General features: G+C 39.9%; 1 protein-coding gene across 3 annotated transcripts in view; it reads left to right on the plus strand.

Annotated features, from left to right (window-relative positions):
- Window positions 1-25,679, plus strand: part of LOC110965809 (collagen alpha-1(XXIV) chain) — a 103,820-nt gene that overhangs the window by 62,347 nt on the left and 15,794 nt on the right. For all 3 annotated transcript variants that reach the window (XM_051947462.1, XM_051947463.1, XM_051947464.1), the window contains 21 exons: window positions 632-685; window positions 2,685-2,738; window positions 3,903-3,956; window positions 7,803-7,856; window positions 8,042-8,086; window positions 9,480-9,524; window positions 13,038-13,091; window positions 13,783-13,836; window positions 13,990-14,043; window positions 14,199-14,252; window positions 17,650-17,703; window positions 18,121-18,228; window positions 18,865-18,918; window positions 19,478-19,585; window positions 20,287-20,340; window positions 21,062-21,115; window positions 21,266-21,322; window positions 22,274-22,327; window positions 22,703-22,756; window positions 23,123-23,176; window positions 24,803-24,856. In XM_051947462.1, coding sequence (XP_051803422.1) covers window positions 632-685; window positions 2,685-2,738; window positions 3,903-3,956; window positions 7,803-7,856; window positions 8,042-8,086; window positions 9,480-9,524; window positions 13,038-13,091; window positions 13,783-13,836; window positions 13,990-14,043; window positions 14,199-14,252; window positions 17,650-17,703; window positions 18,121-18,228; window positions 18,865-18,918; window positions 19,478-19,585; window positions 20,287-20,340; window positions 21,062-21,115; window positions 21,266-21,322; window positions 22,274-22,327; window positions 22,703-22,756; window positions 23,123-23,176; window positions 24,803-24,856 — 1,227 coding nt within the window. The remainder of the gene's footprint in view (window positions 1-631; window positions 686-2,684; window positions 2,739-3,902; window positions 3,957-7,802; window positions 7,857-8,041; window positions 8,087-9,479; window positions 9,525-13,037; window positions 13,092-13,782; window positions 13,837-13,989; window positions 14,044-14,198; window positions 14,253-17,649; window positions 17,704-18,120; window positions 18,229-18,864; window positions 18,919-19,477; window positions 19,586-20,286; window positions 20,341-21,061; window positions 21,116-21,265; window positions 21,323-22,273; window positions 22,328-22,702; window positions 22,757-23,122; window positions 23,177-24,802; window positions 24,857-25,679) is intronic.

The following is a 25,679-nucleotide window of genomic DNA, read 5'->3' on the forward strand; positions in this document are numbered from 1 at the left end:
TCCTATCCAGAAGGCCCGTTTGTCAGAACATGTTCTTGTGATAGGAAGCCATCTGCTTGTCAGATTCTTGCTTGTCCTCCTACTCCTCTTACTCAAAATCCTCCTCCTGGTTCAGTCTTTCAACACCAGCCATACCCTGACAGCCCACAAATTCCTTTACCATCATATATGTTTAATTCATTACCATGCCTCTGATTTAGACTTGTGTTTCCAACACAGTTCCTTTAAACTGTTTCACTCACTGTTTGACCGAAGTGCAACAAGAACTGGAAGTGTACTTGTACAGCCATGGATGTTACACAGTTCAAAGGGGATTAATGCATCACTGACACAAGTATTGGAGGGGTTAAACTCAAGATCTAGGCAGCTTTACTACTCACCCAGGGTTATCTTTCCTTTTAACATTGTGCAGAGTGCCACCAAAGGAGTTTCACAGTACCTGCTTGCTTTAAACTCCACTCAGCCAGCTGTCACTCTAACCTTCTTCATTTATGAAACTCCTCTAGAGTTCCATGGCTTTTATTAGGAAGTGTAAACGTGAAGCTGTGTTAGGGTTTTCAGTGTTGGGGTTGTCGGTCACAGTATAATAATCAGCTCTCTGTCTTTCTGTTTTACTGTTACTTTTTACCAGGGGGACCGGGGACCAGCAGGTCCAACAGGCCCGGTTGGAGAGAAGGGGCCAAGGGTAAGGGCATTCACTAAGGATATTCTGCAGAGCTCTGAATATTTTCTAGGAGCTGGTAAACTTCAGAGGCCTAGTATATATTGACCAAAGTTTTCCAAGATATCAGCAAAGCTATAACGGTCTACCAGAGCTTAAACACATTTTTTTTTTAGTAAACTAATGTGTCTCGATGATGAATATAAAAGTGAACCACTCAGCAGTTTGGCTGTGAGTTTTGGCAGGTGTTACTTAGCTGTAGGGTTTAGTTCATGGAAATGAAAGCAGAACTACAAGAGGCCTGAAAGGTTCCAGACTCCTGTTACAACTCTAATAAATGTAAATCTTTGAAAAAAATCTGTCAGATTTGTTTTCCACAGTTAGTTATGCTAAATTGTATCGAGAACTGGGATGATTTTCTTGCCTGTACCTACAAAATTCCTCCTGACCCCAACAGGAGAAGGCTGTATGACAAAAATGTCCGCAGATAGCCTCTCTGTTAAACCATGCAATAGCTTTTTTAACTTGTATGTCCACTAAGATCACTTTTTGTTGTTTTCTGCCTGTCACATGTCTTTGCAGTAGTAGCATTTTTATTCAGTTCTTTTTTATGAGAGGGATACTTTAAAGACCCCCAAAGTCTAGTTAAAATATTGCCTGTAGTATATCTAACAGTCTGAATGGTCTGTGTGTCATGCTACACTTCTGTATGAATCTGAATAAAGATGCAGACCAGTGTCACTCTGCTTGTGCCTGATTGTGGCAGTAAAGGACTCCTGTGGCATACAGTGTAAGCAGTAGAAGGTTTTTTAATGGAGCAGCAAAAGCACATTTTCCCAATGTAAAAGTTATTCCAAATGTATGACATGTATGGTACCAATGTCGTCTACAAACTTTTTTTTTCACTGAACACTGTGAAACCTTTTTAAGATTGCATGAGAGTAGTGCCCGCTGAGTTTGTGGTAGAAAAATTTGCATATAAATGACTTTCTGAAATTTGTTGTTGTCCTAAAGCCATGTAGTGTTTTGAAACTGGGTCTGATAAATATCTGTTAAAGTTTGCAGCATTTGTTCATTCACTACTGTGGAGAATGCGTTCCAGAGGAAAAACAAGCTGCTGTCCAGTGCAGCAGTGTTTCTGCTGTCTGCTGTAATACTGCATAAGTCTTAGAAAGAGGCTGACTTGCATCCCTTTGTCCGGGGGCCTTGGATTTACTCCATGTCTGTGGCTTTGGCCCCAATCCTGACCTAACTGGCTGACTAAGTGGCTAGCAGGCTGACTGACTGGCTGATTGGCTCAGCTGGAAGAGAGGATGATTAATTTGGTAGCTGGCTGAATGGTTAGATGACTGAATGACTGTGTTGGTGTGCACACTTGTATGTGCGTGTGTGTGTTGGTGTGTGTGCATGCTCGTTTAACAGAGAGAGCACTTTGTGACTTGTATAAGCAGCTGTCATGATTTGTGTGGACCCGTTTGTGCTGTAATGTAGCCACATTAACAAGGGATGGCAGTTCCATGTGAGGGCTTTAAGCTATTTCATGACACACTACAATGATCGTATCTTGAAATTCTGTTCCCATTTAAAGACAGTTTTGCAGGGATTTGTATTTTCTGGCAAATCTCAGTCACTTTTGTCACTACTGACTCTCTTTTATATTGTAGAGTTATTGCCTATAGATTATTATCGGAAGAGAATGGGTGTTGGTGATGAGAACCACAGCACCCAGCTGTCTTTTTTTTCTCGAGGGCCTGGAGCACATTCTGACAATGTAATATGAAACACAGTTCTACAGGACACTTGTAATTCTTTCCAGTTGCAGATGTAGCCATTTTATACTACATGGTCTTACACCATTGCTGTGCTGTTGCTCCACTTTAGTCAATGACAACAGAAGCACTCGTGCAGCATAGCTTGAGTTATGTGTCTTTGTTACCCACTTAGCAGTAGATGCTATTAACAGTGACATGGCTTCTTGTCTACCTCTCTATACTGTTATGTTTTTTTTCTGTTTTGGTAAAAGGGTTATCCAGGGTTGCCAGGAAGTCCAGGAGACATCGGCCTGCAAGGTGCACCTGTAAGTGTTATATTTTCACCACTATGAAATAAGAAACAGTTGCTGTACTTTGCATAATGATGCAAAAAAGACCCTGCAGATCCACATTTACTGCATGCATTGAGAATGTACATTTCTTTACTACTTACACATCTGCCTGGTATTTGTTAATACTTTTTAGCATTGACTTACTTTGCTGAAGTTTGCCACGGGATTGCGTTTAACTCGAATTCACTGACATTATCCGTGGATATACTAACTAACGGCCACATAATAGCTGTTGAGCCTGCTGAAAGACAGCAAAATGTTCTGTGGTTTTTCAGTAATTTTGGCTCCATGGTGTGTAGCAAGATGAGCCAAATGCTAAGCTTGTCAAAACTTTGTTTTGTAATTACTAACACAGCTTTCATAATCACATTATTCTTGAGCAAAAAAGAGGCAGATGAATAACACAAAGACAACAAAAACCTTGCAGTAAAAACAGAACAAGAGTCTTTGTCAAACATTATCACAGGACCTCGGTGTTGGCAAAATATGGTAGGAGAAAGGCAGTAAAAATTTTTACTTAACTAAAATTACAGAAAAGGGAGGTTTACACAGGATTAAGGTTCCAGAGATTCTTCACATTTAGTTTGAATCCAGAGGTCCCCAGGTAAAACTGGTCTCATACAAATGGGGGTTTTCACACATTAGTAATGATTGTGAAGCCTGGTTGCATTAAATCTGATCTTCTGTACTCCAATTCTGGATATTATAAATGCCTACACTTTAGGACTAATTCAAGCTTTTACATTTAATTGGAGGAACAAACTGCTACAAATACTGTTACATAATGCTTTAAACACCTCAAATTTGAGAGGGAGATTTAATCCATTATTGGGTTTGCCACAGTTTAGTCTAGACTTTTGTACACAGTGTTGTGTTAACTCACCGATTGCTCTGTAGTTCTGCTCAAGTCCTTATAGAACATTGGTTCACATGACTAGTGAGGATGTGGGTGAAAAAATGCACAGCAAGGTTATGCCCCATTTAATCTGAGTCTACATATTTCAACTATATTTTTTAGTTGTCCTAACTTCATCAGAGCAAGTAATATTGTAAAACACTTCAAACTTTACTGTGCACCTTCAATTTCCTCATTTTCATTCTCTTCTCTCCTCTGCTTTCTATCTTATTTTCTCACAGGGTCCACAGGGACAGAGGGGCATTTCAGGCATTGCTGGGTCAAAGGGTAGAATGGTAAGAGTTTCCTTTACCTTTTGGGTGTCAGTTGTTCCATTCCTTAGTAAATTATGTGTGCGCCTAAGTGCAGCTATGAAGACTTAATTTGTCAGACTATTGGTTGTCTGTTTCCCATTAGAGCTCTAATCCCAGAAACCAGAGATTAAAGCAGTTAATAGACACATGCTAATCTTTGCCCTTGGCCTAAACTCATTTTTTGGTGCATCGACAAGTATAAGGCCCTCTGAATCTCATTCGAAGTCCATACTGTAATGTGAAATGCATGAGATGGCATAATCCTGGTGGGACACCGTGTGGCCGAGACAAGAATGACACCTAAAGGTTAGGAGGTAAAGATAAGGTTAGGCTCATAGACTGTATATATAGTGGACGTAGCATCTGGCTCCAGAATTGAAGCCCACCCGGAAGTGTCAAAAACTTGCAATATCCCGCCGTCCGCTAGGGTTGGCTCCAAAAAGCTTTTTCTCCATAGACCCCAATTCATTTTTGGAAAAAATAAAATTAGATTTTCTACAGCTCAGGATTTTTTTCCCGTTAGTTTTCATGGTCAAAATGAGAGATCAGGTGGCCGATCTTAAAATAAATCAATACTGAATTTTAAATAAATCGTTAAAGTTGGTGGAGCCAGGGGGCGTGGCTATACTTGATAGACAGCAGCAGAAGCCTCTGTGGTAAAATGTGGGCGGGATAAGAGAGTCCTCAGCCAATCCTGCCCCTAGTTGCTCTCCGGTCCAGTCTGTTTGATGATGCTTTTTACGTCACTGGCTCCAAAAAATCCAAAACAGCGACCAGGAAGTAGCAAAATCCGGGCTTCATTTTCTCGGCGTTGAAACCAACGGGTGACGTCATGGTTAGTTTATGCCTGGTTGGGCTGCTTGGATTTTTTCAGAATTTCTACTTAAGTGCAGCAGCAGCAACAACCGAGGAAAATAAATAGTCTGAAAAAGGTCAAATGATGAGGTGCAACAAGTTTTAGTTTGAACACTGGTGGAAATCTGATTACAATTTAGTAATAACAAGCAATAAGGTGCAGCAAAAAGTTATATTAATAATAATTTTTTTCTTTCAAGTGACACAAAATGCAATGCACTTTTATGCATTATTAAATAGGGTTAGAGTTAGTTTTATATAATGTTAATCAATTATTATAGCAGCATTGTATTCATTGGTAGTTCTTGAACTGTAGCTTAAACGTTATTGAAAAGTAGAGTACCAGCGGATCTGAATATTAACAGTATTTTTCATGTGTTACTATTTAGAAGAATTTTTTCATCTTTGTTATCTATCTGTAAAACTAATTGATGACCATTCAGATGTGAATATTGTTACCAACTCTTCCCTTTCATGATAATGCCTATTGTTAGATCAGCAGCAGTATGTTTTGTACCTCCGGGAATGTGTTGCTCCTCTGATGAGTGCTCAGGTCCTCATAGGAGACTGCAGAGCTATAAGGCAACGTCTGCCACTTTCTTTTTCCCCTCATTTAGCTTTGTTCTACATAGCAGCATGTCCTGACAGTTTACCCCTAGTTTTGTTTAACTTTGCTTTGCTTCACCTTTTCTAAACTGATGCATGTGCGTAGCTCCAGTGTCACACTGCGTAATAGTGTCATGGCTGAAGCCCTTTAGCTCACTCTGTGTACATTTCAGTTAATTCAAGAAAGTAGGTACGAAGTGCTATGAAGTCCGTTCCGTAATAACACACTACCAGACTTCTTCAGTTCTCACACATCATCACTCATCACCTCCTTTTATCTTTTGTTCACTTATTTTTTTCCGACTCAACATTTTGCCAACCAGAACATATGGCAGCAGTTAACATGCTGAGAGTCGTGTTGTTTACAGTAATCCACATGTGTCAGTATGTGGTTGCATTTCCTGTCCTGTTGTAGGAGGTTGTGGTTATCCTTCAATTCTCCCTCCTCTTCATCTATGGTTTGTCTCTATTGTCCTGATATAAAATAGATAACGGACCAGAGACACATCTTTCCCATCTATCTGTCGTCTTTGGAAGAGACATCAAAAATAAAATACTGCTTTCTCAACACTGTTTTTGACAAAAAAATAATTTCAGAATACAACATGAAAGAGGCTGAACCAATGACCTGGAGCAGAATAATTTCATATCTGTAGCTGGCACATACCTGCAATATTTCTCTAACTATTTGTCTTTGTGTTAAAACAGGTAGCACATCCCCTCAGCTTCACCTGCTCTAGAAATACTCATGTGTTGTCATGTGCGACATTAAATGGAGATAAGCATTAGTTCATTTGGCTACCTGTCTGTAGGTAAAGGTTTCAGGCTGGGCAAACAGTGCTGATGGTTAACATTTGCTTCCTACTTGTCAGAGTATGTCTATATCAAACTATCTCAACTTTAAAACAGCAATTAAAGAGTTTGGTCTACAGTAAAATGCCACAAAACCACAAATATGACTTGATCTCTTCTTTACTCTCTTCTCACTCGGGAAACAGCCAAACTGTGCGTCATAGCCAACATCTGGTAGGAGGTCAGGCAGACAGAGCAGCTGACCAAATCAATATGCAACGGCCGGGGTGTCTGAGAAAATCAGTCAAATGCAGGTTAAAGGCAACAGCTGTGCTCTGTGTCCAGTTATTTTGATGCTCAAAATGTGTGATTGCAGAATGTAGAGAGATGGCAGAAAGTTCCTATAACTGTCTGCTGCACAGCGCAGGCCAAGGCTGCAGAAACAGTCGTCCACTGTGCCAGATTCCATTTTTTCTTTGTGGCCACATATTCTATGTTGTCATGCAGCCAGATTTATTTAGTTGTTCTGATTTACATCTTTTTTTCTGTTATTGCTGTCAGATGGCTGAATAAATATGCAATACACCACATGGTAACTTGTCACTTCAACCTGCTGCAGTGCAATAAAGTCCTGATTTCATTTTGTAGTGTTGTCTGACCAAATCAGCATAGATGATTTTTGTTTGTTTTTACAACAGCTATGCTATGCATTTGACTATATTTTTGCATTCAGTGTTTTTACAGTGAGCATTTGTGGTTATGAAAGTTTGTCTTTAGTTTCCTGCCACACAACCCCAGTCCCTTAGTGCAGTGGCTCAGCTGACTCATACTGGAAATACTCTGTTTATCCCATACACACTGAAGTTGCCATCTCAGACTTACATACTTTGAAGGCAGTTTTGGACAAGTATAATGTGGATATACTCTCAGACTAACTGGGTCATAAATTTATTACCAGAAGCTGAAATCTGTTAAGACACTGATAAGGATGTACCACAACTTACAAAGGAATTTATCATCTCAAAAGTTTGGCAGAAGTATTTCCCTCCATGACCTTTAAATCAGAACTGGAGTGAGAGAAGCAAACTACAGGAAGAAGCAAAAGGAGAGATGAATAAAGCCTTTTCTTTATGGAAGCTTGAAGGGAGCAGAGTGATGAGGGTCTGACTGAAAGCCAAAGGCTCAGGCAAAAGAGAAGCCGAAAGGTCATCAAAGGAAGATATAAAAGAGGAGAGACAAGATGGAATGATAGGCTGAAAGAGGAAAAGTCCTGAAAGAGAGGACAGGGGCAAAAAGCGATGGATATCTGGCTGCATTTATAGATCTTTATCCGTCACCCTTTATGTGTGTTGCTACAATGCTGGGAAACCTGTGGAATGTTTGTGGGGGTGGTGGGCTGTGGCATCAGGATGGAAAACCCCCCCGAGCAGACATGAATACAGACTAATTACTTTGCGCTTAGTGGTATTTCACTACATTGTTCACTGTACGTATCTCAACTTGTGTGTGATGTCAGATTTACTGCTGATTGTTTGAGTGATGTTTAGAGGTGTGTCTCATGTTGCTGCTGCACAGGGGCCTCGGGGTCCAGATGGACCACTGGGAGAACCAGGTCCTGAGGGAACCAAGGTAAACATTCACGCCACCCTGTTGAAAGTGTCACTATGTGCAGATCGAATACTTATAGTGTTTTTGCATGAAATGGCTCCTCCGTAATGTATATTAACCAGGATAGTAGTGCTGGCATTATCTGCAGGGTTGTATCATATATTTTAAGGATTATTTATCTGAGAAAATGGATGGTTTCTTTGCAGGGTGAAAAGGGTGGAATTGGACAAAAAGGAGAGCCAGGATTCATAGTAAGTAGGCTTTACATTAATGTACCCCCTTTATACACACTGAGTTAAAATACTTACCTTTAACTGCTGAAGGGTTAGGATTCTGTAGCTGTTTGATGTCTAACGCATTTCTGGATGAAGACTTTATGTTCCTGAAGTGAAAAGGCAAATTTATTTGTATCGACATTTATCCAAAGCCAGGAATAATCAGTGCCATAAAACAGGCATCATCCAGCTGCAACAAGTTAACAAGTACATCCTTTTTGAAGATGCACACTCGCCTCATGGAAAAGTCATTACCACATGTGATTTCAAACATTTCTTCCAGCATCCAGCATAGCCCTCTGGCCTCTGTAAATGCTTGGTGGGCCTTTAATCAGTTTTTATTTGCAGACAGGGCCTTTGTTTTTTGCCTCTGTATAAGGTTATACTCAAATGCAAATCATATGTACTGCTGCCAGCTTAGAGTAAGAAAAGCTGTGCCAAATAAGGTAAGGAGTAGCATGATAAAGGTAAATGTTATAGATACCTTGTTTTCATGAAGAGATTTGAAAACTCTTCTTTTCAAAATGTGTACTCAGCATATGCCATCACAGTCATTTTAAAGGCAAGCTGTATGCTCATGTGTTTGCACGTGATGCTTCTTCAGATGTTGTGCTTTTAGGTTGATGGTAGTAGCTGGAAAAGGATATTTGTAATTGATGGCACAGTTGGCATGGTTGCTTTAATGCGAAGATTTCAAAATATCATTATTTAAGTCTTAGAAATATTATTATGGCCAGTGTTTTTTTTAATAGTATTGATTTAGCTATATTTTCTGCGTCTCACAGACACTGTGGCTTGAAATATTGAAATCAAACAACGATAGTATAATACTAGCATTGTACTTAAGAGGAAACAATGTGTTGCAATGGTTGGTGCCACATTTGTGAACATTAAACTCTTTAAAATTTCCACACCTGGCATTTTAGCACACACAGGGTGGATTTTTAGCCGTTTTATTTGCAAAAAAATTATTTCTCCAATTATAAGAGTTGCATTTTGAATTCTATCTGAGAGAAATTTTCAAACATCTGAAATGTGTCCTGTCTACCAAGGATGCCAATAACGTCAATAAAATAACAGTAATAATAAATTTATATTTGTAATGCACTTTTCATTTAGACAAAACCTTAAAATGCTACAATGAAGACATAAAACGGATAAAAAACAATCGTAATTAAAACGAAGCAATCAGATAAAATAAAAATGTTGACATGCAATGAATATAAGATCTATAAAACCCAGCACACACAAAATCACAATCAGACATGTCAGTGTACTGTATTGTCACTATACTTTTGATAAATGGAGATTATTTGGATTGATTTAAACTACATAGTCATCATTCAAATTTTGATTTCTCTATTTGAAGGGCAAGGCTGGCAGTCCAGGAGAGAGAGGCCCTCCTGGGAAGCCTGTAAGTAACGGTTGACCCGTGTCTTTCTTCTCTTCCAGAGCTTTAATTAGCATTTACACTTTTACAGGAAGCATCACTGTGTCTACAACACAGCAGACAAACTTGTAAAACATGTCTGCATCCTTTTTCACCTGTATCATGTATAATTATTTTAAATATTTGCACCAGTAAAGTTACCTGGAGGAAGTTGTGGTAAGAAGTAAGTGGAAGTTGCGGTGCTTCTAGTCTCATTAAATATGTGTGTGATCCTTCTTATGCTGGTGTTATTCTCTCCATGTCTGAGTGCGCAAAGGTCAGCTTAGGTCTGTGGGATGTAACTTTCATTCACCCAGTTCTGCACAGTGACTCCCCTACAAGGGCAATAATACACATGTATGAAATGGAGTCTTCCAGGTGGACTCCAAGCAGACTAGAAAGTAGTATGATAACAACTATGTATTCTTGGTGTTTGCAAATGTCTGTGTGCAGTTCCACAAATGTATAACAAAGGCTTTACTCATCTGTTGTTGGGGTACAAGGGTTTCGCTCAGCGTGCAGATCTAAAATTCAGTTTCCTATGACATACAGTTTTGATGAGCACAGCATAAGAACATAGTTGAAGCTATGCTAACGCAGCTGGATAGCTCAGTGACTAACACCCCTGACTCTGGCTCGAGAGATCAGTGGTTCAGATCCTGATCAGGCCGCCATAGTCCAGTGAGGACCCTTAGACAAGGTGCTTAGTGCTACCCCGCCTACATACCTGGTGTTGTATCTACTCACAGATGTACGTCACTTTGGATGAAATTGTATGTTGTAATCATTTTCAAACTAATTCTTTGCCTCCTATGTGTATATTGTATATCATTTCAAAATGAATAGCATTCCTTATATAATAAGATATGATGATGTAAACTTTACTGAACCCTGACTGGTGTAATTTACAAATTATAGTTAACCAAAAACTAAAAAACAGTCCCACCTGACCCCATCAAATTCAAGGATTTGTTTTTGGTTTTTTTTGTTTAATAACTTCAATATATTTAATAAAGCCATGCTTTTTTTAAAAAAAACTTTATACTACACATGTTTTGAGTCATAGTCACCTAAAGTACCTCCTTAAAGGAGATGTGATGGGTGGAAATTTGTAACATTTTAGTTCACCTGGCTTTTTCCAGCCTTTTTGAGCCCTCATAACAAAATAAATAAATGAGAAAGACATACAATTTTCAGGGCTGAAAAACACATTTGAGTTCTGTTTAAACCTGCAAGCAGATCAAGTTTACATTCAGTCCAGGTTTCACAATCTCAAGCCAAAATTTAGTTTCAACAAACTTCAAGTATCAAAGTTATGGGATATATCATAGTTTCAACAGCATAACTCCCCTAGTTGAATGTTTATGACATAGAGTAATAAAGAAAAGCATTGATACCCTGCAAATGACTGTTAGTTTCAACATGGCTCATGTGTCTCCTAATTTACTGATAATCAGTACTGGTATATTCCTTAAAAAACATATTGGCTGACTCCTGTATTAGTTACTAACAATAGACAGGTTTTTGGCAACTTGAAGCCCTTTGTTTGGTTTTTGCAATTAAGAAAATCATAGTTTGTACTTTTGATATGCTTTTGAACAGAAAATAGAAATAACTGATGTTTCACGGATGATAGAAACTTTCTAAACAAAAACAGATCCAAAAACAAAGCCATGTGTCAGATGCTGATCGTTATATCCACTGTGTTTTTGTGATAGTGCTGTTTGTGCCATCCTTTTAAGGCTACATTTACAAACTACCAGCTGCAGCAGTGCAACATGCAGTGTTGGACTCTTCCTCACTTGTTTGACTTGCCCTGTGTTCCAAAGACAAATGATCTGCACTTTCAAGTACTGACTTAACATTTTACATTTCAGGATTGTTGGTAATTGGTCTTAACAGACACACAGGAAACCCACACAAAGCCACATACTGGCCTGTGCTCTTACTCTCAGACAGCCATCTGTACACCAACATACTTACAGTATGTCCATACACTCCTTTGGACAAAACCACAACTTGGGGCTAGCTGTGATCTTTCACTGAGTTGCTATAAGTGTCAAATACAGTTTGGATCGCCACCTCCCAGTGAAAAGTTACTGAGCATCTGTTTGAGCCGCTGTTGTTGCCTGTTGTCCAGTGAAGAAGACTTGTCACTCTTCAGAACTATTGTCAGTCACACTACTTTGAGAAACTTAATCTTTCGTTACTGCCTCTTCTTTGGCTGCTAAATGGCAGCAACATTTCCACTGTCCACCTCTAGAGTCACAGCGCCATCTTGTGTCTGAAGAAATGAAGAAATTTATCATGCCTGATTCCTCATCCCTCTCTGCTCTTTCATGAAAAAGTACTGAGTGATAGGTTGAAAATATTTCTGCCCATTCATCTCAGTGCTGAAAGCAATTTATTGCAGTTGGAGTTGTAGTTACACTATAATTTCCATTAATCTATTTCTTTCCCTAAAACCTTCCGATGTTCTGATTTGGGGTCATTATTCTCACTGGCCTTTTCTATGATGGGGGGACTGCATGAGTGTTTGGTGTTTTTTTTGTGTGTGTGCGTTTTTCACAGTTGATTTAGCTTCACACTTACGTGACAGATGTCTGTACCTAAGATCTTGCCTGCAACATTTCATATCGAGCTTGAGGCATTTAAATAGTTTCCTTAGTGTCATATCTATTCGAAGCTAAAATGATTTAAGTATTCATTATGATCAGTTATGTCCTACTGTTTCGCAGTACAATATACAATTTAATTAGTCCTGCAGCTCATGCCGGATGCTGCTAATCTCACTGCTATCACATCTAACTTTGGCACTAAGCCACCTCTCTCCTACACACATAAAACTAGACAAGCCGTCAGTAGATGGCAGAACCACGCCCATGCGTGATACTCTGTATCAATTTTGATCATCCTACGTATATCCCTTCCTATACAAATGATGCAATATGCAAGAAATGTGCTAAGTGACCCCTGTGACCTTGACCTTGATCTGCTGACCTCTAACTCCACAACTGAGCAGGGGACCTTAGACCGATCTTCAGTGCCAAGTTTGATCAGCACTTGCAGAGATATCTGACCGGACATACCCACATACATACTTACCCAGTCAGCCAGACACTGAAGCGAATGCAGTAACCCTGCTGACGTACACCTCAGGCGTGGTTAAATAGTGTCCACAGTCAGCGTTGTTTTACATACTGTTTCCAATTAGGGAGTCTTGTCTAAACTTGGCAACCCAGTGTTTAGACTACAACAAATAGATCTCCAATTGCAGGAAAGCGAATCTGTTTGTGTTGCATCAAAGAGTTTCTGTGTTGTGTCTGTAGGTGTCAGGCAACCCTGAAATATTAGCTTACTCATCATGTTTGTGGTTACATTGGTAATGATAATAATGAAAACAAGACCATGTACAAAGTCAGGTTTTCTTGTGCTTGTTCTCTGTAATTATATCAATGAATCCTCGAAGCAAGCTCACTCTTGTGTGTGTTTTTCCAGGGTAAACCAGGTATTCCAGGCAGCACCGGGGAGAGGGGGCCCCAAGGTGAACCAGTAAGTATGCTGTCTTCTGACTGCTGCATTGATATGGTTGTTTGAGGAAACTACAAACAAACCACATGCTGTGGAAACTGACTTGACTGGACTCTGTAATGACTGTGCGGAGATTACACAGAATCATAATTGCTTACAAAAGTTTCATGAGAAAGAAGCTTTTGGGTTTTTAATTATTAAGTAAATTCTGAAGAAACCAAACCAGAAATTGAAGTGTTTTGGAGGAAAACTTGGAATCTTTTAGGTTTTATATATATAATTTTATTTTGCTTTCTCCTTCTGCATTCCTCACACCTGAAAGCTCCCTGCCTCCCTTCTTGGATTAGTCTTCAAATTCTTGATTTTTCCTGGAAATCTGCCAACTCCTCCGGGACATAAAGAATGTCAAACAATCAGATACAGATATTTATTAGGGTGGGAGCTTTCAGTAATGCTGCAGGCATGGTTACCTTATGGGTCCCTTCTTGTGTTTGGCTGCTTTTCACTCCTCTTATTTCAGACATTCTCAGCTCTCTTTTTATAGTGACTAAGACATTTAATTGTATGTGTATGTTTTGTCATTTTATGCTAAAATTTTGAGTTATGCTTGTTCTAATGTTTTTTCTTGATGTGGTGATCATCTAATAATGGAGTCACTGTATCATTGAATCCGTGATCTTTAGGTAACATGTGATTTTTACTTTTCTTTCAGGGGCCCAAAGGACCTCCTGGAGAGGCTGGACCTGATGGAGAGCAAGGATCTGAGGTATTTTTGATGTTATTATATGTTAAGCATTTATAACTACTTAGCAACTCATTATTAGTTGATGTTGGCTTTTATAGTTGGCATTCCAGTGTATGCTGTGCATTTCAAATAAACATTACTCATGCCCTTTGTCTCTGTGTGCCATCCTTGTAGGGTCTGCCAGGTGTAGAGGGAGAACCAGGTGCCATTGGAGAGCCAGGATCAAAGGTCAGTACAACCTCCCTGTTATTTTTTGTGGTCTTACTGAAACAGCAGCTGATTATTATATTAAATTGTCTGAAGCATCAGTGGTTAGTGTTGATGCCAATAGAAGTGTGTGTTGACCTCCAGACAGCCCTGTGTTGTGTTTTGTCTCCCTGCAGGGTGATGCTGGGCCTCCAGGACCTGAAGGGGAGCAGGGACAGGAGGGAATGAGAGTGAGTGACTACAAACACTCCACTAATCCCTTCCTTCCTTGTGTTTGGATAAACCTAACCCAGTTGTATATTTACTCCCCCTCATTCTTAAAAGAATGCATTATTCTCCAGCCCGAAGAAAGCAGAACGATGGAACTGTTTTTGTCTGATGAACTATATAAATAGAAGTTGGACTGCTTGAATGTCATCTTTCTGCACCGTACAGTTATTGAAATACAGAGCGCAGTACACTTTTATTTAGCTAAGTTGTAAAAATGTTGGAAGATTAAAGAAATTAGATGATGTCTGTCTTCTCTGTCCACTGGAATTCTGTCATCTTGTCTGGCAATCTACAGCTGGATAAAGATGACTGTTTTGCAGCCTAGCCGTTTCTCCCAATAAAAATTTACTAAGGACAGAGTAAAACTTGCAGCCAGAGAACAGGGTGAATCACTGCTTTGCAGTCCAGTCTTTAGTTGCTTTTTAATTCTGGCATGATCCTTCACTGTGACTTCAAACACACTTGATTATTGTGCACTCAGTATTGGGTTGGTTTGCCCAGATGACAATAAAATGCACATTCTCATGATATCACCTGCAATTAGTGATATCAAGCTATGCAAATAGCTTTACCTTCATTAATCCTAGCATCAGTAGCAGCAGCTCTGTCCAGAAACTGTGTTTCTGTTACTAAGGATTACAGATCATTTTGTCATGTTAAACACTTTCCAGTCAGCTACAACATTACAACCACTGGCAGATGAAGTGAAAAAACATCTATTGCCTCATTACAGTGACACCTGTCATAGGGTGGGATATACACTTACTCGAAAAAATTAAGGGAACACTTTTAAAAAACATCATATTTCAATGTGGGGGGAAAAACAAACTGGATCTTAGCATTGATATGAACTGGATAATGTGTTAGGAATGAAAAGTGTCACATTGTTTGATGGGAATGAAAATTATCAACCCCCCAGGAGGGCTAAATTCAAGACACCCCAAAATCAAAGTGAAAAACTGATGTGGCAGACTGGTCCATCTTGCTGAAATTCCTTGGCAGCAACTCAAAATGGTATTCAGTAGTTTGTATGGCCTCCATGTGCTTGTATGCATGACTGACGATCTCGGGACAAGCTCTGAATGAGACGACAGATGGTGTCCTGGGGTATCTCCTCCCAGAACTGGACCAGGGCATCACTGAGCTCCTGGACAGTCTGAGGAGCAACCTGGTGGTGTCAGATGGAACAAAACATAATGTTCCAAAGGTGTTCTTTGGATTCAGGTCAGGTGAGCATGGGGGCCAGCTAATGGTATCAGTTCTTCATCCTCCAGGAATTGCATGAGTTCTCTTACCACATAAGACTGGGCATTGTCGTGCACCAGAAGGAATCCAGGACCACTGCACCAATGTAAGGTCTGACAATGGGTCAAAGGATTTCATCCTGATACCTAATGGCAGTCAGAATGCCATTGTCCAGCCTGTAGAAGTCTGTGCGTCCCTCCATGGATATGCCTCCCCACACCATCACTGACCCACCACCAAACCGGTCATGCTGAACAATGTTACAGGCAGCATAACGTTCTCCACGGCTTCTCCAGACCCTTTCATGTCTGTCACATGTGCTCAGGGTGAACCTGCTCTCATCTGTGAAAAGCACAGGGCACCAGTGGTGGACCTACCAGTTCCTGTGTTTTATGGCAAATGTTAACCGAGCTCCACGGTGCCAGTCACACAGTGCCCACTATTGGACGTCGGGCCCTCAGACTACCCTCATTACATCTCTTTCTGATTGTTTGGTCAGAGACATTAGAACCAGTGGTCTGCTGGAGGTCATTTTGTAGAGCTATTGCAGTGCTCATCCTGTTCCTCCTTGCACAAAGGAGCAGATACCTGTCCTGCTGATTGGTTGAGGACCTTCTACAGTCCTGTCCAGCTCTCCGAGACAAACTGCCTGTCTCCTGGAATCTCCTCCATGCACTTCAGAATGTGCTGGGAGACACAGCAAACCTTCTGGCAATGGCACACATTGATGTGCCATCCTGGAGGAGTTGGACTGTCTGTGGAACCTCTGTAGGGTCCAGGTATCACCTCATGCTACCAGAAGTGACACTTACCCTAGCCAAATGCAAAACTAGTGAAAAACAGAATTAGGAAGGAAAAAAATGTCAGTGGCCTTCACCTGTAAACTCATTCCTGTTTTGGGGGTTGTCTCATTGTTACCCCTCTAGTGCATCTGTTGTTAATTTTATGAACACCAAAGCAGCTGAAACTGACTAAAAAGCCCCTCAGTTACTTATTTGACCAGATCAGTATTCCACATGTTTCACTAATTTGATGCAATACTTAGATTAAAAAGTGTTCCTTTAATTTTTTTGAGCAGTGTATTAAGCAGCAAGTGAACAGTCAGTTAATGAAGTTGATGTGTTAGGATGGAGAAAAACAGACAAACGTAAGGATCTGAGACCCTTTGATAAGGTTCAAATTCAGAACATTTCCAAATGGCAGATCTTTAGGGGGTTTCCTTGTAAGCAGTGGTTCATATATACCATAGGTCTCTCAAGATGGACAATCTGCAAACCATTGACAGGATCATGGGTGCCCAGAACTCACTTATTTGAGTGGGGAGTGAAGACTGGCCTGTGAGTCCCACTGAAGAGCTATTGTTACACAAATTTCTGAAAACTTGTTATTGTCTGTGATTTTAAAAAAAATGGTGCTGGAACACAAAGACCATCTTAGTTTGTTACATATAGAGCTGTACACCAGTGCTGATGCTGACCCCGACCTCTGTACATTGTTGATAGCGCCTACGTTTGGCCCATGAGTGTCAGAACTGTGTAGTGATGATAGCAATGGGAGATGATGATCATCTTGTCCTGTGTATCATGTGGATGACTGGACACGTGTGTTGCTTTTTACCTCGGGCCACGCTGCAAACATTGTTCAGGAATAGTTTGTGAAGCATGACAGAGCTTAAGGTGTTGAATTGGCCCCCAAATGTCCTATAGATCTCAATCTCCAATCCAAGGAGGTCCTACCTCACGGCTTACAGGAGCTCTAAGGCCTGGTGCTGACATCTTGGTGCCTGATACCACATGACACTTTCAGATGTCTCGTAGAGTCCAAGCCTTGACAGGTCAGAGTTGTTTTGGTGGCATGACGGGGACCTACAAAACATCGAGCAGCTGGTTTTAATGTTGTGGCAGAAGATAGTAGTTCCAATAAAAATTCAAATAGCAGTGGATAGATGCGTTTAGCCACACCAAAACAATCTGCAATGACAATAATACGAAAATAACAATTGCATAGTTCTTCAAAAGCTGACATTGAGGAGAAAACTGCCCGGCTCCTGTTTTATTTGTCACTTTTTAAAGCAGTGAAGAGGTTTTGTTATAATTTGTGATCTGTTTATAGGGTCCTCCTGGTCCTCCTGGTGAAGATGGCCCTCAAGGGAAAGATGGAGCCAAGGTAAACATGGGAAATTCTTATTTTTGTTGACCTCTCCAAAGTTCGCCAAGTAGCTAAAATGAGTTATTGATTTGTTTGTAGTGGGGTTTACCGTTTGACGACATGGATGGAGGGTTTGAATAGAAGGATTTGCTTTAGTTTATTCAGAGAATAGCTCAGAATGTAAACACATTAAGACAGGTCATGTGCTGAATAAAACTTATCACAAATCACACCAGTCTACTTAATTTCACTTTAGATTTGAGTTGGATGTTACTTTTTGCAAAGGAAATAGAGAAAATGAAATAAATTTCACTAATGTCTTTAATTAAATTCTGAATTGTTTGACCCAATTGCCGGTGTGTTGGTAATATGAAACCCATTATATATCACTAAAGTGTCTGTCACTCTGGTACTGTGTCTCTATCACTCTATCAGGGTGAGCCTGGTGAGCGTGGGCCAATTGGAGAACCAGGGGACAAAGTGACAGAAGGAGACCCTGGGCCCCCAGGACCACCAGGAGAGCCTGGGAAACAAGGTTTTCGTGTAAGTTAATTTGTTGTTTCTGTAGTTCAGTTGATAGATGATGAAAAAATGTATATAGACAACCTTGCTTTAAATTAGGGATGAACAAATAAAGCCAAGTATTTGTGACACTCTGGTTCAGAATTTCAAATACCTGCAACTAACAGAAACAAAGATCTCTTAATGCACTTGTATCCCAGTAGGGGTCAGCCTTCCCTTCAACAAAGACTTTTTGCTACAGGGTCACTAAAAGGTATTATATCATGGATTATAGATGTTAGCAATGTCGGATAGCTTTCAATTAAAGCTGTCTCTTAAGGGCTTGTTTGTTTTCAGATACAGTGCCAGATACAGCAATGGGTGATGAGGGGTAAGAAGGTCACTAGTGTTAATATGAAAGGGTACTTCAAAGTACAGATACAGAGCTCTGTTTTGACCATATTAGAAAATGTACGCTGAAGAATTTGATTTTAAGCCACATTATAGGTTATGAACTGTTAATCTCTGGATATAAAATGCGCTTTTGATAATATCTGGAAAAACTGCTGTTGTATTATGATCTGCTAACAATCTGAAAATCAGGCAACAAAGAGAGGCAGAACCAAAAATATGACTCATTCAGAACATGTATGTCATTTAATGAGTTTTGTTTTACAGGGGAATGAAGGAAAACTGGGTCCACCAGGGAACAGAGGTCGGCATGGAAAGAAAGTAAGGACCTCGTTCATCACCACTTTTTCAAGACAATGTTTCCCAACAATAAACAGCGCAAAGCAAAAAGACACAGCCGATGCCCTTTGATATTAAAGTGATTACAGAGAACTAGAGAATCATTTTGTTTTGGCTGTCTAAAAGATCATGATTTTGGTCAACTCCCTCTTAAGTTTTTGTCTTCTGTTTTCAGAAAGAAAACAAGTTATTGCACCCAGTAGTAAAGACAAATATTCTGTTCTGTGTCTAATAATAATAATAATACATTTTATTTGTATGCCGGTTTTCTGGGCACTCAAAGACACTTTACAGGCAAGTAATGAAAATAAAAAAACAGGCAATCAAAATGGAGCAGGTTTGAAAGCATAAAATAGTTAAGCATTATAAGCAATCTTAAAAAGGTGAGTGTGTGTGTTTTCCCCTGAAGAACAGTTGTACAGAATAGATGCTTCCTACTGTCAAAACAGATGAATGCCGACTACAGTTAAAGGACAGACTCCATGCTGCCTTTTTGTAAATGTTTCTGTGGTTTACCCTCACATGACATGAATCTTTCCAGGGAGAAAGAGGTCCTCCAGGTGTAGCTGGTGAGATCGGGTCTCGTGGAGACATCGGCCAACCAGGCGAAGCGGGTCTGAAAGGTGCCAGGGGAACTCGAGGCACACCTGTTAGTTGCCATTATTTCTGTCTTTCCTTTCACATTTTCCAATAGAAAAGGGAGGGAGAAAAGTAAACATATTTATTGTTTTATGTGTAGGAAATTGTGAAGTTGTAAGTGGTTGAGGGCCATCTGGCACACTTTGAAGCTCTAAACCAACAAAGGAACTGCTGCATCCCTGCTGCGTTTTCATTTCTTAAGTACTATTATGGTTTATGGTTTAAACATGGAGCCAGTTAGATTGATTCAGAAAAACGTCATTTCATAATTTTTCTTCAGTGCATGAAGAAATACAGTTCAGTTTTTGCATTGTGTGTTTTTTTATGCACTCCTACATTTAAATAAAAAGGGATGTGAGACTTTATTCATTCATGTATTCTATTTCTTGTGGTAAAACTTGAAAAGCAGAGCAACAAGGCCTGAGAGAGGGCAAGACAAGAGGGGGGAAAGCAAAGAGGAAGGCATTAGTTTTTACTCTACAGAGGAAGACAGCTCCCTTCTAGACAGCGCAACCTAGACTATGTTATGATAACTGTGGAGAAAGGATTTATATTCCTGTCGTAAAACAACTATAGTATCAAAATTCAGTTGCACATGTGTCTGTTTGTGGCCAAGGTTATATTTGTCTGAACTAGAGAATATATATCCAAACAAATCACCAAGACTGATTCACTGCCTTATTTTGTGTACATGTTCTGCTTTGCTTCTAGGGACGTCCTGGAGTCATGGGGTTAGAGGGACAACCAGGACTAGCAGGATACCCCGTAAGTTTTTGTTTCCTATAGTTTTATGAGAACTATTTGTAACTGTACACGCTTACTCATATTGTCCAAAAACATATGGTATACACACATAACTTATACAAACATCCTTTTACCTACATAAACACAGATGCTTCTAGTCAGAGTTTTATTTCAGCTCATCTCACTGTGCTACCAGTTACTGGGGTTTTTTCATACAAAATAGAATCCTTATTTGATAAATACCTTTTGTAGAGAAAAACCTTGGTTCTCCAAAACAAAACAAAAAAACATCAGGAAATAACTTCTACAGATACTTCACAAATGAAAACCAGAAATGGAATTTAATGCAGTGAAGTCTCCAATCTAACTTTTTAAAGCAACATCACTGCCTGGTCAGTGTCAACAATGCTGCCATTGGATTGCATAACTTAAATAGTGTACCTCAGATTCATTTTGTAGCTTTTTGTCAATGTGTGTATGCGTGTATTTAAGGCTTTTTAGACTCATTCCTACTTGCCTCAGGTTGCAGAGTGATTTCTGAGTCTGTGCCAAAACACAGATCCTTAGTTGACAGAATATAAGAGCTTCTCTACAAGGAATTTTGTTTATATCAAACACTTCTGATTAACATCCTGACAGCCTTCACAGGGAAACTCATGTTTCTCAGAGAAACATGCTGCAGCTAGCCAGTGGATGTAATATGGCTTGTTATATACAATAATGAGATTCCTTCTTTTTTTAGGGTCACCCTGGCCAGCCAGGGCCGATTGGACCGCCAGGGCCAAAAGGTGAAAAGGTAATATGATACCTGAGCTAGCATCTGAAATGCTAATGTTTCCATATTTTGATTTGGTAGGTGCATGCAAAGTGCCTTAGTGTATTGTCTGACTGCACAATCTTGTCTGCATCTATGTATGTGTGATTGTCTGCTGTTGCTACATTCCAGGGTTACCCAGGCGAGGACAATAAGACCCCAGGACCACCAGGGCCCTTAGGTGAACCAGTAGGTCTTGCTTTCCTTTAAACTATCCTTTCTGAACACTCCTCGCTCTGTTTAACCCAAGCCATTTAAATACCAGATTGACACTGGAAGTAACGGCTAATCCTAAACAACTCCTGATTGTAAAACCAAATACACTCATTGTTTGTCTGACCAGATTGATAATAATGTATCACTGTTTTCATTGTTCTGAAATCTGTCATGCACATGGATCCGATTATCAATGTGTGTCCAGACTGAGCATTTACTGGGGGAAAAAAAATGTCGAGGGTTTTTACACTTCAGGGTAAAATGAAAGCTGAGCTTTGATTGTGTTCTTTCCTGAGCCACAATAAAGTAGAGGTCTCATCACACAACCGTTATGAACACAAATGTTCCATTGTGAAAACTAAAACAACGTCATTGTGAAGCTGTCCAAAACAGTTTTTCTTTCGACGAGACCTAGAGTGTCTGTGATTCACCTTAAGTTACCCCAAAAGTTCTGCATATTTCACAGGAATACCAATTGCCAAGAAAGTCATATCAAAAGAGGATCAGGACATATCAAAGAGTCTTAACAGCTTGGGCAAGCTTACAGTAATACAGTACCATGATTATTATGTACTCTGAGATGCATTTCCCAGCACTGAGACAGGCCTACACTGCCTGTACAGTCAGGGTCACTATCTGTCTGCACTGATATAGATAGTATACTGTCATATGCATAGTGTGGGACTCTCAAGTTGGCACAGAATTGAAGTGCATAGTATGAGCAATACAATGACAGCCTCTGTGTTTTTTGCCTTGACCAAGACTGTGTGAATGCAAGGCTCATAGGCCACATCTATAAAACATGTTTCACGTGTGTTGACTTGAGAAATGATTGTCAATAAATTGCTCAGCAGCTGCGAAGGTCGGGGAAAGACATGCATACACAGTAAGTATGTTCATGTGTGTGCATTTGTGTCTACACAGGGGCCTCCAGGAGAACGAGGAGAACGCGGAGAACCAGGGGATGAAGGATATCAGGTAGACAAAACCATTAAATTAACATGAGACACATCACACAGTTGGGGTGCTTATCTGCTTGATTGTTCTTCACGCCCTATTAAAACACTGCTTGGCTCAGACAGGGCTAGACCACACAGGCTGGAGAAGAATACCACATTCCCACCAATAAGGCAGAGAAAATCTGATGATGTTATCACTTTCAGGACATGGACTCTTTGTTCTCAAAAACAATACACACACAAGCACACATTCACTGTACAACCAGGGTTGTTTTCTTGTGTGATTCTTTTGCTTTTTGATGAGCTGGCATTCACACATCTTTAAAGAGATAGAAAAAGAAGAGAAGAAGAATTGAAGAGAAAAATATAACCATACATTGAAATTATGTCGCAGGGCCATATTGGTACCACTGGATCTCGTGGGGCTGTCGGACCACAAGGCCCACCGGTGAGTCTGTTTTTCAGTAGCTACAGTATATAAATAATAGTGCATTGTTGCATATCTTTGCTACATGTGTTAAAATCATTCTACCAGAAGTTTTGTATTATTAGTGAGCACCTATAAACTGTAAACAGTGATGTAATATGATTTTAAAAAAAGAGTTGGAAATAAAAAAAACACACTTGTCCTTACAGTTTGGAGGCTATAAATATGCAAAATATGTAAATGTGACAAGAGTGTAGGTAACTCAAAAGACCTTTATGTCCTAAAAGCATGAATGGGCTACGATTAGGCTGCTATCTACTTGATTAGAAACTTGTAAATCCTCATGTTTTGTGTGTCTGTGTTTGTCTTTTTTCTTGCATTGTGCAGGGATCACCAGGCTTCCCTGGAGAACCAGGCCCAAAAGGAGAAATTGGAGCTCCGGTGAGTCTGTGCAAATATTGTTAGTGAAGCTAACTTTTTTGTTTTTTTCATTTATGCGGCAGTGAAGTAGATCCTTATTAGTCATTAAATCTTCACTCTACTTTGCAAATGTTATATGCCATCACTGGATAAGAACATGGCCTGCCTCTGTTTCTCGATGAATGAGACCAACCACAAACATTGGGCCAAATCATTGCTCAGGTTGCCACATGATTATGTTAATGCAGGACACGCACATGGGCAATAGCCTTCATTAAATCTCGCGAGTGGCCGGCCCAGATGTCAGCCAATGAGCGTCACGCAGATGCTCCAAATGCTCGTGATTTAGGTCACTATTCACCATACATGGCATCACGGAAACAACCGAGACAGCAAAGTACGGCTGAGATGGGGAGACATAAATTAACCTAGATAGGCACCCAGTCGATAAAAACAAACGCACGTGGTGTTATCTGTCAAAATAACAGCGTAGCGGCCCTAATCACAGCGTAATCTTTTAAACGGACAGCGTAACGGCCCGGTATGACAGCGTAACAAGCCGTTAAGACAGCGTAATGGGCCGTTACGGTTACGCTGAAATGTGCTGGCGAGAACCCTGAATAGATGCAACTAAATCCATCTTAAACCACGCAGAAAATAAGGTTGGGCACTACAGTGAGATTTGGGCAGTAACTAGGAAAATACAACTTTTTATCTTCACCATGAAAGCATAGTTCTTCTCTTGTAACTCTTTATCATTGATGTTTATCAAAGATACATTGCTTTTGCTATTTGATCCTTAGATTCTGAATACATCCTATCTTCAGTGTCTTTCAGTAAAACATGCTTTCCTGAACTTACAGGTTACAGACTTTTAGCTGTCACGTTCTTGCACGTACTTACACTTCTCTGGGGTCTTCTCATTACATAACTCAATTTCCCCTGTGAAACAGTTTGAACCTTGCTGATGAGGTTCCATGTAACCTTTTAATAGTGAAGTGTCACAGGTTTCCAGATATCACTGATTTTCCTCCACGTGTGAAACAGTTTGTATGGGAGAGTGATTATATAACCAGTTCACGTACTATGGGAGCATTTCTGTTCATTTTTTATGCTTGGCGTGAGTTCAGACTGAGTTTATGCTGTGAATTCACATGCAACATGTGTAGCCATCTGTTTGAAAACAATGATAATGTAGCAGTCTGCCAGGAAACACTTGGAATCTCCTGTATGGCTGTTTCAGATTAAGTGCTTTGGTAAAACATTCCTTGAAAGACATCTCTCTGGGACTGCGCATAAATAACTATCGACCCTTAATAGATTTTACTGTGTTCCCGTGTTATGGCTGTGTAACATGCATGTGTGTATGTACTGTAGAAAGTTATGTTTTCTGACATGTATTTTACTCAAACTTCAAACATCTCAATATGATTTAACTGAATACCATTTGAATTGTTGCATTTACAGCTGACAGATGTGTACATTTCTTTGACTGTCTGGACCAAGTAAAGTTTAGAAATAGTCCTGAATGCGTGTTCTCCCTAAGACTATGTTATTTAGCATTTTAGTTGGAGTAGTGTGTAATATATACCCTTTTGTGTTTTGTGAATGTTCGTGCATGTTGTGTCTTTCATGTTTTGTTTTTAGGGTGCAGCAGGAAAGAAAGGAGGAAGGGGTCTGACTGGAGCTCCTGGTGCTGAAGTGAGTATCACAACGTCTCAGCCAAATGGAAGGCTAACAACAACTTTAGTATAATTTGGGGCTAAGAGCTTTTTTTTAAATTCTGTGTGATGACAATGTAGTTTGGCAAGAAAAACCAGCTTAGTACCTTTATCATCACCAAAATATTTCACGGCAGCAGAGCTTATAATATTATGCCACTAAAGAATACGTCACTTCGATGCATTACCATTTAGTACGATTTTATTTAACATTAACAGAACCGCTGTTTAACTAGCAGGATCAGCAATAATCACTATAGCTAGTGTTTCACCTCCAGAAAATACATTTTTAAAAAGGGATGCATTCTAAGAATAGTCAAAACAGGAGGAATACACAAACTGAGCACAAATCGACCAAAATACTGGGTATACTGATTAATAAATGATCTCTGTGCAAAGTAGAAGTGGTTGGTTTAAAGAAATACAAAACAGCCAGGGTGTTTTTCTCTCCTGTAGCAGAATGATAATGAGGTGCAGGCAGACCATTCTCTAGTGCTGACTAGGGATGGGAATCGAGAACCGGTTCTTTTTGAGAACCGGTTCCCAGTAATTCGATTCCTAAGAATCGTTTGTTTACTTGCCCGACGATTCCGCTTATCGATTCCTCCTACATCGCAAAAACGTGATGATGTCACACGCAGGTTCTGGACTTTTCCAACATGGCATCCCGGCAGAAGCACTCAAAAGTGTGGCTATATTTCACTCATAAAGACGACACAGGGCTACTTGCAACTTGCAATGCTTCAATTTCGTCAAAGGGCGGAAATACTTCCAATATGCTGAAACATCTGTCCACCCAGCAT

Source organism: Acanthochromis polyacanthus, chromosome 4 (genome assembly GCF_021347895.1).
Source record: "Acanthochromis polyacanthus isolate Apoly-LR-REF ecotype Palm Island chromosome 4, KAUST_Apoly_ChrSc, whole genome shotgun sequence".
Lineage (NCBI taxonomy): Eukaryota > Metazoa > Chordata > Actinopteri > Pomacentridae > Acanthochromis > Acanthochromis polyacanthus.